Source organism: Erithacus rubecula (assembly GCF_903797595.1).
Source record: "Erithacus rubecula genome assembly, chromosome: 1".
NCBI classification, from domain to species: Eukaryota; Metazoa; Chordata; class Aves; order Passeriformes; family Muscicapidae; genus Erithacus; species Erithacus rubecula.
Window position 1 is genome coordinate 98292604 of NC_136658.1, and position 14122 is coordinate 98306725.

The 14122-nt window shown below is 43.6% G+C and overlaps 1 protein-coding gene across 8 annotated transcripts in view; it reads left to right on the forward strand.

Annotated features, from left to right (window-relative positions):
* Nucleotides 1-2846: 2846 nt before the first annotated feature.
* CNKSR2 (connector enhancer of kinase suppressor of Ras 2) overlaps nt 2847-14122 on the forward strand; it is a 201129-nt gene continuing 189853 nt past the window's right edge. For 2 of the 8 annotated variants that reach the window (XM_079320103.1, XM_079320102.1), the window contains exon 1: nt 2856-3364. In XM_079320103.1, the coding sequence (XP_079176229.1) occupies nt 3301-3364 (64 nt within the window). In that variant the 5' untranslated portion in view covers nt 2856-3300. Of the gene's footprint in view, nt 3365-14122 lie in introns of all 8 variants that reach the window. The other 6 variants (XM_079320101.1, XM_079320100.1, XM_079320099.1 and 3 more) reach the window with 6 other exon arrangements.

A 14122-nucleotide genomic window follows, 5' to 3' on the forward strand; every position in this document is an offset into this window, starting at 1 on the left:
ATTTACTGGTATTATTTTCAATCTGTATTGTTGCAGCAGCTATGATGGCCAGCTGAGCTCTAGGGAGGTTGTTTTTTGATAATGTACCATGACAGAAAAGCAGTATCTTCTGTGAGCTTGCAGTCTGAGGTGCTGATTGAGGAGGTGGGTGTGCTCAAACTTACCTGCTGAAGCTGTCCATCTATATCCATGGCTGCTCAGAGAATCTAAGCATATATGTAGTTTTATACTTCTGAGTTCAGACTTACAGTTCAATTTTAAACTTATTCCTGTTCTTTTTATTTTTCTTTCAATATTGAATTTTATTGTGTACTTACTTTTACATTTACTACCTAATAAATACCTTCTTAACCAGAACATATATATTTAGATGTATTTTTAAACATAGTAATTTTTATGCACTATATGGATCAGAGTAATTCTACAAGATGAGTTAAGACATAATTCTGTAGTTCAGTGTCACTGCATGAGACTGTCCCATGTGCTTTATGTAAAAAGCCTGACTCATACAAGTGTGAAAGCAAGACGAAGGCCACTGAACTGAAAGATGAAAACAGCCAAAAGATGTTGGTTAAGGCATTTTTGGCTGAAACACTTTAGTTTTAGAAGGTCAGCATATAAAAAGTCATTCAGCTGTCCTTCTTACCCTAGAAAGAGAGAACAATAATAAAATCAGGCAGCAATAAATTTAGAGCAAATTAAAAAAATACTTTTATGTAGCACATGTCCTGACTATAGAATTCATTGCTGTAATAGGTCACCAAGTTAAATACCATGGATGGATAATTTTATCATTACTCCTGAGCCAAGTCCTCCCTACCATAGCCAAGCCAACAATCTTCAGTGAAACTGAAACAAGATCTAAGTAAGACAGTGGGATTTACCCCACTCTTTATTATATGGCTATGCTTTGTGAGAACAATAAAGGTAATTCAATTCCATGCTCAGCACTTCATCTGTTTACCGAATTGGAAGAGTGAACTCCATTTTACCACCCCATAATTTGATGAAACCTCCATAAAGGGGCTTTAAAAGTAATAGATACTGACCATGGGGACAGTCCTGGGTCACAAACACTTTACTGAAAAACTTGCTGTAGCTACAAATTACACTGGCAAGCCATAGGAATCCCAGGGCATGCATAATTATGAACTATAGGACTACATACACATGTACTGAGAACCTACTATCCTTGTCCTCATCTACAAAGAACTTTTCAGCCCAATGAGAATTACATGATGACGTTATAAATTACATGCCAGGCTTCACTCTGATCTTGCATATTTATACTTTTAAACCTTTCAGACTACTGGTTTCTAATTAAAATTATGACATACTCTTTCAACAACAATAACACTGTAAGTACATAAGGATCCTGCATACCTTTCAAACCTTTCACAAGGAAAAAAGTCAGCCTTAGTTTGCGAGTGAGTTTATTGTTTCTGTGGCTTTAAGTAACACAACCTCTTTAGAAGCAGACAGCCTCATCAGCGTGCTGGCAGGAATGTGACACAGGAGACATGAGTCTAGAGCTAAATTCGAGGAAAATTACAGTGTGCAAGCCCCACTTTTCAGTAAAAAGAAGATTCTTCTCAAAGATAAATAAGTACAACCTTTAAAGTGAGAGCCAAGTCTACCTGCCACTGGTGGGGAAACTTATCCTGGGTCTCCAGGGAGAGGTACTGCCAACCCTATGGGTGCTTTACTTCCCCTCATCACCATTACTTCAGCCTCACACATCAAAGTAGGAAAGCTTCTGACACTGCCCATACAGCACATTTGCTATAATCACTTCAGGGCTGGGGGAATCCTCTTTTTTCCTCATATACCGATATTAAATGTCAGTATCAGCAGCTGGCATTCAGCAGCCAACACTGTCAGAGGGAACATCTCGATGGTCATTGCCTCAGCCTTGGCAGGAGAAGCAGGTGAATGCAAATGCAGGCAAAGCTATACACTGGCCAATTTAGCAGCAGGAAAATAACCTTTAGCACTATCCTCTGCCCGGAGCTCCACAGGGAGATGCCATGTACTCAGAGCAGAGCCTCCTAGGAAGGGTGCTGGAAAAGGGTGCTGCAGCCATCCTAGGAGGAATCGTTCTGCACTCGGGAGGGGTTCCTAACAAAGGACAGTGTGCCACAGGGCCCACGGGAATTGCCTTTTTGGGGTAACTTCCAGGATGATGCAGCCAGAGGAGACGGAACGAGGAGAAAATGAACAGCTCCAGCAGGGATGGTGGATTTTCACACCTGCAGCCTCCATACGCTCGCAGGGCAGGGAGGGCGGATGAGCACCTGCGGTGCTGTGGTCGCCAGGGTGCTGCCCCCGTCCTGCCGTGGCTTCGCTCCTGTCTGCCCCATTTCGGCACCCTGGGCGTGAGGCGGGCATCAGCGAGCTGCAGCTCCTCTCCTCTCCCTGCTCCCTGCCCGGGCCGCCGCTCACCGCGGCAAGAGCCGCCGCCGCACCGGTGCTGCCGGCACGGCTCCCTCGGGGCGCCCGGCGACACCGTCCATCACTGCCGCTCTACAGCCGGGCTCCACTCTCTCAAAAGAAAAAAAAAAAGGAAAAAAAAAAAGAAAAAAAAAATCACTTTTCCCGCCCACGCAGCGATGCTTAATTCGGGGAAAATAAAACCCAACAAACCCACCCCCCAAGCGGCAGCTCGGTGCCGCTGGCTGCGCTCCCCCGCAGGCTCCCCCGCTGCCCGGCCCGCCGGGAGCAGGTGCTCGGCGCTGCCGCCGCCCCAGACCCCCTCCCGCCGCCGGCGGCACCTTGCGAGTCATCCCGGCTCCCCCCGCTCCCCCCGCCCCGGGCGGCCGTCGGGTGTCGCTTCCCATTTCACTTGGAGATATTTTCGGGTGGCAGGAGCCGCCTCGTCATTTCCGCCAGGAGAAAAAGACACCGGCGCGGCAGCCGCGGCCGCGGAGAGCCGCGGGAGCCGCCGGGCACCAGAGCGGGCAGAGCCCAGCCCGCGCCCCGCTCGCCGCCGCCCAGGACCGACCTCTCGGCGGGGCCGGGAGCCGCCGCCGCTGCCCGCGGGTTCGCGGGGGCGGGAGGCGTCGGAGCGTGCCGCCCCCTCCTCCCCCTGCCTCCTCCCCCTCCCCGCCGAGCCGGCAACATGAACTGAAATCCCCAGAGAGGCACAGAGGCGGCGAGCGAGCGGAGCGGAGGCAAGCGGGGATATAGCGGCTTTCTGCTCCCGCCGCCGGGATTCCGGGCAGCGCGGTCCCTCCGCCCCGCACAGCCGAGCCCCGAGCCCGGAGAGCGGCGGCCGCCCGAGCCCCGCGCCCCCGAGCCCCCATGGCCCTCATCATGGAGCCCGTCAGCAAGTGGTCACCGAGCCAGGTCGTCGACTGGATGAAAGGTGAGGAGCGGTGCCGGGGCTGCGCCGTGCCCTCTCCCATCGCCCCCACCCCGCCCCGCAGGTGCGGGGAGCTCCGCGGCTTCCCCCGCGCCGGGATCCCGCCTCCCGGCAGCGCCGGCTGCCCCCACGCTCCGGCCGGGCTGGGAAGGGAGGCGGGAGGCCGTCGGGTCCGCGTGGCTGGGGCCGGGGGCTGCGCTGCCCCCCTGGCCCGGGCTCCGAGCGGGGGCGGCGGCTGGCGATTCCCGGCTGCCCACGGAGCCGGGGAGGGGGCGGAGGCGAGGCTGTGGCAGGGGAGCCCGGGGTGCTCCCGGGCGGCGGCCGCCGTGCGGCGATGGAGCCGCCCCCAGCAGCGGAGAGGCGCGGGGAGCGCCGGCTGCTCGCGGCGGGTGCGGCGCGAAATGCTCGCGAATGAAAGTTCGGCCGAACGTGCGGCGCTCGCCCGTGCTGAGGGACGGGGGGACACGGCCGCGACCTCCCCCGCGAGGAGGGCCCGGGGCTCGGTCCGCGCCTCGGGCTGCCGGGCTCCCCCTCCCCGGGGCCGCCGGGCCGGGCCGGGGGCTCCGCGCACCGGGCGGTCACCGGCCCCTGCCCGGCGGCTGCTCGGGAGCCGTGACTGAGGGCAGCACCAGCAGCCTGGGCTCTGCTGAGTGTGGTTGTTCGCTGCTCCGCTTCTGCCGCTCCCTCACCTGTCCTCCCCCGAAATAAACTCCGATGGGAATAAAATCTGGACCTTTTGGAAACGCTTTTCTTTTATTCAGTGTGCATGCCAGTCTGGCATGACTTTAATGCTCTAATGTGACGAGGTATTTTGTATCTATGTGTGGTTTTTCTCTGTGTTACCTTTAAGTTAGTCTGCAGCTGTGTTTTTGAATAAATCACCATCTAGTGTTATATATCTTTTATAAAGATAGAATGACCGGACGGGTACAAGTTTTGAACAACTGCTACATTGTGGGAGTTCTTTAGAACATGCTGTGTGCTACCAATGTGACAGTTTCATCATCCTTCAAATTTCAGGCATATAGCATATGTTTTCAGTTATTCAATCCTGGCATTTTTAGCTGGCGAGTTATAATTGTATTTAGTAACATACATAGTTTTGCAGTTTCAGAAGCATTCAGACTCTATAGAACAATAATCAAAAAGAATGATGTCAAATTTCATATCCTGAGAAATTAGTAAATATTAATGAAAAACTTGAAGGAACTACAGATGATCAGTGTTAAAAAGCAAACCGTTTTCAGCTTCAAAATGATTTTTACAGCAATTTAGCTTCCAACATTTTTACTTTAAAATAAAAAGATTATGTAGGACTTTTTTCTAATCAGTGTTTGAGATACCTTCCACATAATTTGGGGAATGCATAAAAATAATGAACCTTGCAGATAATGCATTTTTAAAACTCCTAGAAATGTAATACATCAAATGCTCTTCATTAATGACATGTAAAGTGCATTGCATGCTCTGCTTTTGTATTATATTGTTATAAAATCAGTGATTTGAAAAGAATAGGCTAAATGGTAGCATTAGAAATTGTGCTGCTGGGTAAGGGATTGTAGTTAGAAACCTGTGACTAACACTCAGAGCTGTAGATCTTTTAGAAATAGTAATGTAAACTTTACAAAAAAACCCAGTTATTGCAGTTGTGCTCACTTTCTAAATATGAAACCTGCTTTTTAGTGTTTACCCTGGGTTTTATTTTTTTGGCCTGAATAATTGTTTCTTTGGAGGACTTTCATTTTTAGAGTGTGAATCCATTTATGTCGCTTCAATGCTTCCATTTCTACATTTTGTATTCTGTGAGCATGTGAACCTTCAGTTAGGTGGTGCAAGGAGATAAAGCACCTGCCTGTGACTTGCACTCTTGGAGGAAAACCACCCAGGTAGCCACTCTGGTTTCCAAAGTGGAACCTGGAAACAAGTATGACCAGTAGCTGGGGGCAGGTTTGCTCCTGCCTGATGGGTCACACCTTGCTGAGCTTGGAGAAAGGATGGAAGTGGATAAGCACGAGCAGTCTTTGCTCCAACAACTTTATTTTCCTAACTTTCAATGTGTAGTGTTGTAGACATTGGTATTGAAATCCAGAAAAATGAATGCTCTTCTGATGCTTGAAGTGCATTGTTTCCTTCAAATTCTGTTTCTGAAAGTCACCAAAACAGCTTATTTGTGTTTTAAGAGGTACCCAAGGCAGTTTGATGAGTAAAACATGAATGTGTCTGTCATGAGAAGTTTGGGAGGAGTGCAGTAGTGGTCTTAGTGTTAGCAGCAGTCAAGTCTGGCTTGCATAAATGATACTAAACTTCAAGATATGAGAATATTTTGCTGACTTACTGGGGGTTATTTTATAGAATTATAAATGTTGAACTTGGTTTTAACCTCTTCCTTGAAGTAAGTGCCCTGCTATGTCATATGCCTGCTCAGAGCAGCTCTGTAAAGAGAATTCTTCCAAATAAATCTTGATGTTCAAAGCAAAATCTCTCCTGAAAAAGGAAAATCCTACCGTTGAACATTGTTTACAGTTATCTGAAAGTAAAGGGAAATGAAACACTTTAGATTTTATTGCTCTCAGTGTTTTTGTGATGGTCTTGTTGGTATGACCTGAACATTAGTAGTAAAAGGCCTCATCTGGAATTCTTTATTTAGGCAAAAGAACCATTTCCTCAGTGGCATTTTGCTCAGAGTAGTGATAAAGCATTGGGCCTGAAATTATAAGAAATGAACGTGGGGAAAGTATTTCAACTCAGAGGGGTTAGATAAAAGTGCCAAGCTCTGGGCTGGATGCTGGTATAGGGAACAGGCTCAAGACTGGGTGGTCATGGAATAAATGCAGTTTCTCCAGTATCTTGTCAGTTTTTTATTCCTTGACATACATTTTGTCAAGTAGTGGCCTAGTGCCACTGCTGCTGAGCTACAGAGTTGTACCTGGAATTGGTTATACAACTATCTAAATTTTGACTGTGAAAATGTGTACAATAAGAAGTTGTGGACCAAAGTACCAGTTAAAACTTTGCAAATGAAAGAGACAAAGGGGAGGCGGCCTATGTCACCATATGAATTTTCTAGGGTTTAAAGGGAATGCAGAAGAGTAACTGTCAGAGCTGGAAAAAGCGTGGAAGGATTAGCTCATCTCTCCCACAGGATGGCATATTGTACATGGAGGATAAAATGACTATTTGAATTGATTCAAAGCATGTATTACTGCGCTTTTCACATATTTAGCACTAATTTTAAAGGTGCTGTATGGATCAGTGAGATGGAGGTGTGTCAGCCCCCTCCTCTGCCTCCCCTCTGGAGGACGCGTGTGGATTCATTCCGCTGCCGTGTCTCAAGATGTTGCACGTTACCTCGGCGAGCACTGTCGAACGTCATGGCCTTCACTCACTCAGAAGGTGAACATGCCAGATGCATTTTAGATTTCTGAGGCTCTGAGAACACATAAAGACACTCAGTTACTTACCAACACTAGGATGTTTTTAACTGAGTCTTCTAATCTAACTTCTTTAGTCTGAGGTTATCAATGATTGCTGTATTTTGATGAGGGCTTGCTGCTTTTAACAATATTCTAATTTTAATTCAATACTAATCTCTCAATGGCAGAATCTGTTCCAAAAGGCAGTCCACCTGAAAAAAAAAATCAATATTACTTTACCTAACAATAAATATTTATTAAATACTTACTTTTTGCTGGTTTGAATGAAAGCTCATAGGGCTTATACGAAGTTGGTACAGCTTAAACTGTTGTAACAGTAGTTGTACTCAAGAATCTGGCAACTGAGGCATGGAGTTACCTTTAAAGGCTTCTAATGCTAAGGAATAAGGGCTTTTTATGTGTCTAAAGTCTACTCTACCATGGTTTAGAAGGATGGAAATATTTAGAAGGATTGAGGGGAGAGAAGCAGAAATGTGAAGGTTGCTAGTAAAGTGAAAGCAGAGTGCAGAAGTTCCCCATCTGTGTGAGTGACTATTGCCTGGGTTTGAGAGCTGTGTGCTGAAGTTCATACCCATTTTCAGTGGCATGTGCATTTGCAGAGTCATCATGGGCAGCCAACTGTGCACCGCTTGGTATAGCAGGAATTACATGTTACCAAGAAAATGCAACAGTTTGTGGGAATGCTCTGACACAGAATACTCCAGTAGCTAATGATGATTTGGAAAGGTATTGCCATGGGGATCCTCCTACTCCTGCTGGTGCGCATGCAGAGCCCTGGCACTGCTGTGGCAGCCCCAGGTTCTGCTGCTCTTCCTGAGCCCGCAGGGAGCAGCAGGGAGGCTCATCAGTGAAGTCACAATTCTGCACAGCACTGGGATCCAGCTGATCAGTTTAGGCCTTAAAAAAAGCAAGGGTCACTATCAGACTGACCTACTATATATATATATATCTATATATCTATCTTGTTTTTGGCCATGTGTTTCCCTAAAGACTGACATGGACTGGGTTTAGGGGGAGCTTTTTCTGGAGTGTAGGATGGACTACAGTGCTACCAAGCCATGTGAGCACCTACTTTATGGTAAAGAGGGGGTGTGTTTCCACAAATGTATGTGCCTTATTTAGGGCTTTCAATTTTCTACATAGTTTTAGTTTTTCTTCTAGTGGTCTATTAAGTTAGAGGTTCTTTCTTATATTACTTGCCTTCACATTGATTTTGGCAGGACCTCTAAAAATTGTGACTATTAGAAATAATATGGAAAAGGTAATATGGAAAAGGTAATATGGAAAAGGCAGAGTTGTCTTGGAAAAAAAAGCTGGATGAGAGTATGAAAAACACTTGGATTCTGAAACTTCAATTCCTTGTCAAGTGTGTGTAGGTGACTGATGAGTGTCAGAATAGTCATCAACTTAATAGTCATTGCTAAGTGCCATATGTGGAATAGATCAGGCGTTTTACGATTTGTCAGCATCAAACCACTATTTTCTTTCTCCAAGGTAAAGCAAACTGAAATTTTGCAGTATTGGAGGGTACATGTAGTACTTCATTAGCTTTGAAGTGATGTGATTAAATGGGTTTATGACTTTTACTGTAATGCCTAGTAAAAAAAGCTGTAGAAAAATATGAAATAATGCCATAGCTGGAGTTTAATTTTGATGAACACACAACCTCTTCAATTTACACTTAGTTACTTTGTAAGAAAGTAACAAGAATTTTAGTTAAAGTGGGGGAGTTTTTTGGAGAGGGGAATTTACAAAGGCAGGTAGTCAAGAGTCAAACTGCATTATTCCAAACTTTAGTTTTAAGGACTTCAGCTTTAAAACTGTGCTGAAAGCAGTGCTGGAAGATCTCCCTCTTTAGTTTGTTTATTTTTCCTGTGGATCTCTCACTTTTTGCTTGCCCTTCTGACATTAGGAGTTTTAGCAGTATCAGTGGTCATCACATCAGTCACAGTGATTGGTTTTAGAGCATCTTTCTTTGTGATTAGAAAACCTCTCCTGCCATTGTTTATCAGCAGAAAATGAAACTGCAGTTGCAACTGGGATGTGTCAAAGCCTAACAGCCGGGTGTTGCCATAGCAAAGGAGATGTTACATAAGCAGCCACTCTGCAAATAATTCACGCAGCCAAATTTTAAGCATAACATCAGAATTCATTTCTAAATGTATGATATTTTTAGGAGGGAGCTTTCCTAGATGAGGTCATCTCAGTCGCTCCTGAAATTGATGTGCTTAGTTAAGAAGTTCTTTTAGCACTGCCCATTTAACACCTTTATTTTGTTTGAACATATTGTTCTATTTCTGAAACATCTGTTAGTTTAAATATGGCCTCACAATATGTTTTCTTGAGTGGTTTTTTTCAACAGTTCAGTAAAGCTCTGTATTTTGTTCTTATTCAAATTTATTTGCACAATGCAGTATTAAACTAAGAAATTTACAAATGCCTTTTCTAGTTAATGGATGTCAAGAATTTTGCAAGGCAGCAATATAAACCACATAACTTTTCAGATGAGAGGATTGAAATATATATATAAAGATAGATTTTTAGAATCTTTGCAAGTAGTTGACTTTAGGCACTCCAGCAATAATAACCCAGGCAGTTTTATCTTCTAAACCCCAAATTGACAAATGGTCTACCCTTTCTCTCTGATCTGCAGAAGTGTAGATAACCATTTAATCTCAGTTAAGTTGCTGTAGCTTTTGATTGTGCTGTATTTCCCAGGGTCAAGTAGTAATATTTGTTACCATTTTCCAGAGGATTGAGGAGAAGCTGTTTCCGGAGAAATTTCTCCTTGTATAGGCTTGTGTTCAAAGGTATGCAACAAGGGGAAAGAGCTAATTCTTCAAGGCTTCCATATTGTGTAACTGGTTTTTTTTTTCCCCCAAGAACTTACAATATCCTCATTAAATCATAACTGCACTGAGGATCACCTTCTCCAGGATAACAACTTCAGATTTTTCGATCCAAATAAAGCAAAACTGTGCTTCCACACTTATTTATTTAAATTATTTACTTAATGAATACTTTAAACCTTCAGTTTAGAAGCTGAATAGTTACCAAGACAAATGCTGAAGAATTAAGAGTTCCCAAATACCTTGTTAAAAAATCCTGTCTGGAAACACTGTGTTGGGAAATTCTGAAAGGCCACATTTTCTTCACTGGTCTCTTCAAGCTTTTCAAATGAATTTGCTTTCTGTAAAAAGATGAAGTAAGGAGCTGGAGGTGGGTTATATTTTTTTCAGAAGAAAAATTTTGGGAGTCCAATATTAGGCTCATATTACAAGAAATCTACTGCCACACAAACCTGCTCAGAGCACTGTTAATTCCTTGTTGTGAGACAGACCTAGCAGGGCAGTTCCTCTCCAGTTTAAAATAGCTGCCTGTCCAAGAGCAAGCATCTGCTGCTCCTCATGATTTCCTTTCCTGCAGCTGAAGAACGAAGGGCTGTAAGACACGGATCCATGGGTCCAAGATATGGAATGCTTAATGCACATCCAGTTGTATGCACATTTTTGCCCTCTGTATGGGGTTAAGCAGATATCTGGGAGACAAAATAAATTTTTCCTTGAGGTTTTTAATGCAGGCATTTTTCTTCTGCAGAGGGAGTCCAGCACTGTCTATAGCAAGTAATTTTATAGTACTGGAGGCTTAAAAATCTACCCCATTTTGTGCTACTTATCTGCCAGATAATATTATCTTGAAGAAAATAGCTGTGGATGTCATCTTCGAGGATGTTTGGTATTTCCAGCTTATCCTTTAAGTAGAAATTTAGGGCACTTGGTACCTCAGATGAAGTGGCTGGAACAGTAATTTCAAAGTGTTTGGCCTTACATGATTAACATCTGCTACAGTACCATATGGTGGGAATTTCCAAGTAAACAATTAATATTAGAGTGCACCAGAGTAAGCCTTAATTAAACTGTATTCAGCTGAAGTGTGCTATTTTAATATAGTCAGATGCAAAATGCTGTATTTTTTTGTTGATACCTTTTTCTGTTGTTTGAAGAAGAGGGAAAAATGTTGATGAGAATTATTTGAGCCTTTAAATTGAAGGTTCAAGTAGCTATTAAAATAAATGGTTTAGGACTAGCATCAGCCTCAGGCATCCATTGATTTAAGTGGGACAGGGTCTGTATTTGGTGATGTTGAGCTGTGCTTTGTGCATGCTGTGGTGACTCTGCTGGGTTTTACTGGTGGGGTGTGGGTGGTCAGAGGGTGTCCAGCAGAGCTGCACGAGCCATTGTCACAGAGCTTCAGAGATTGCTGATGGGGCCATGCCTGTGCTGCTGGCTCTGGCAGCACTGGTGGAATGACACCTTCCTGTGTGAGCTGGCCAGAATAGTCTGGAGGAGTGTTGGGGTGGCAGCTAAGGTTGTCCATGAGCGTGGGTAGTGCTGAGACCTCTCCTTGGCCTCTTGTATTGGAGGATGAGCATACCCATGTATAGAGCTGAGCAGTTGGCAGGGTCACCTCTGAAGGGCTCCTTCCTCCCACAGGGAATGATTGTCAGCTGTAGAAAAGTTGATAACATGACTGGTTTTGTTAAAGTGTAGAATATATTTTTAGTTTGGTCAGATCCACCAGTTGCCAGTAGCTACAGCTATGAATGACCTATTTTTAAATACATATTTTTTCCCTGTTTTCTCCCCCTTCTTTCTCTCCTGATAATCTTCACATCAATAAGAAGGTGAAGAAATCCTTCCTCTGCATATTGAGGCCAGGTAAATATAGGTGGGATGTGCCAGTGTTGTCTGAGTAATTCACTAGATGGCATTCTTCCCTCTGAGTCAATGCTGAAATCCTTCATGAGGATGACAAGAGAACTTAGTCATTTTAGTGAGATGCCAACCTGAAATCTTGGCCAGGTGTGGTTGCTGAAGGCTTGCTTCATAGTAGTGGGAGAGTTAGCTGCAGCACGCTAATTAAATTCCATGTTAATAATTAAAATCTTTGTAACTGGATTCCCCTCATCGATATCCATTCCTGACATGCACCTGCCTTACTTTCTTTAATTGTTTTGCAGTTTTGTTGGTTACTTTTGTCTAGTTTGATTTGCAAGGTGCAGTGCTGTTTTTGTCCTTGTTTTGTTTCAAATTTTTCTGTTTGAAGAAAAATCGGTGGAGGGATCTGTTGAACACAAAGTAAAGTTGCTCTCTAAAAAAAACAGCTTAGGTTGTGTGCACTCAACAGTTGTGAACCTGCACTTGTCCTGCTTTGTGTAGACCTTTTAAACACCAAAAAAGTAACAATTTTCTTCTTGCTTAGTTTGAGTGAAGTGTGACTGGAGACATTTTTTGAGATATCCAAAAAGTACCTTCTTGAGTGTTAAGCATTGGCTGACTTCTGGCTGTCTTCTTTATTGTTACTTTGTCATCATGGATAGAACCATGTGCACTTTGTGTCATTTCTCTTCAGAGATCAAGAATGGCTCTTCTTGGTAGATTTTATTTAATTACAGCTAATGTGAAAAGAACCCAAACCAAATACTTTAGTGTGTTTTTATTTTGATAGTCCACTTCTACTTGTTTTCAAAATTTTCTGTAAATGCTGGATGGCAAAATGGTCCTTACTGCTTTTCAAGAGGTGTTAATTATTTCAAATGTTGAAATCTTAAAATATTTTCAAATAAAATTATATGTTAGTTTAACCTAGAATGTGGAGGCTTAATGTTTCTTAAATTTCTTTTCATGTAGTGTTGAATATTGTGCCCCACAAATCCTCTTGAAAATACCAGATGTCTGTAATTTCACTGTTGGATACTGGATTTCAAAAGCAAATGTAGTTTTGGTTGCTGCAGTCATTATTTCATTGTATGTTTTAAACTGTCCAGATCTTAGCTGTTTAATGCAGTCTGGGGTCAAAAGCCTATTTCTGGAGTCCTGATAACTGAGTCCAAGAGCACTGTGCAGTGTGAATAATTTGTCATGTTCTGCATGTGGATTTGGCAGAGATTTGGCCTGGAAGTGTAAACATTGCACTTTAAAAAATTCCATATAAGTGTCAATCTGAACATTTGAAGAACATAGGACAGATTATCATTACAAAAACAAGGCAGTTCTATGGCAGGACTCCTTGAGAGCAAGTAAACTCCTTTTTGGAAAGGACTGGATAGTTCATAGCCTTCAAAGGAGTGTTTTAATTATGAGTGCTTTAGTAAACTTCATTACTGAGAGAGCATTTGAATGACTAATGAGTTGTGGTGAAACTACTGTTTACAACTATAGAAAGTATAATGATGTATATGTAATCATGAAGCTTCTGTATTTCCTATGATTACCATATTTTCTTGTTGGTTTGATAGGATTTTTTGGATATGTTTTTTGCTGTTGTTGTGGGTCTTTTTTCCTGAATTGTTTTGGTGTTCCTGATAACTACCTTGGCTTGAATAAGCCAGCTGAAGAGTAATGGCAATGGAGAAGTGGTAGCCATCTCACAGAATCACAGAATTGTTGTGGTGGGATTGGACCTCTGGAGATAATCCTGTCCAACCCCCCTGCCAAGGCAGGGTCACCTGGAACAGGTGACATGGGAATGTGTTTTTGGATGTCTCCAAAGAGGGAGACTGGGTTTTGGATGTCTCCAAAGAGGGAGACTCCAGAACCTCCCTGGACAGAGGTTCCAGTGCTCTGCCACCCTCAATGTAAAGAAGTTTTTCCTCATGTTAAGGTGGAACTTTCTGTGTTTTAGTTTATGGGCATTGCTTCTTGTCCTGTTGCTAGGCACCCTTGAAAATAATCTGGCACTATTTTCTTGGCCTCCATCTCCTTTATGGAAATGTCAGTATTTGAAAATGGTATTGACAGTTTACCACTCCAGGTCTTGAAAAAAATCAAAACAAGACAAAAATCACCTTTCTGTGAAAATCCTATGTACTAGTATTTGTTAGATGAACAAAAGATTAAATCTGTTGCAGAGGTCTAAAGGTAGTTTCTTTTCAGTTACTAAAATTCTACAAAGTTAGTTTACAAGGAGCTCACCAACATTTTGGATCTGTCTTGGACAGTAAATCCCCTTTCCTGTTATTTATCTGGGCATCATCTAGTTTCTGTCTTGCATCTTCCCTGTTGTTGTTCAGCTCACTGTGAGATGAGCTGAACTATCCAATTACAAACTGCTAATGAGCTATGAATGAGTAAACTCAACAGTCTGGGCAATTAGTGCCTGCCTCTGGTGGCTGTAGGGTTTCATGGGTATTCCTGACACCCTTGTCTTCCACAGTGGGGTGCAGGGATGTGCTGTAGGTGGCTGCTGTCACTGTGGGACAGAGGCTTGAGCTGCAGAATGGCATGTCCTGGATGTTTTTTCCCTCTGCAGATATGAGCAAATTCTT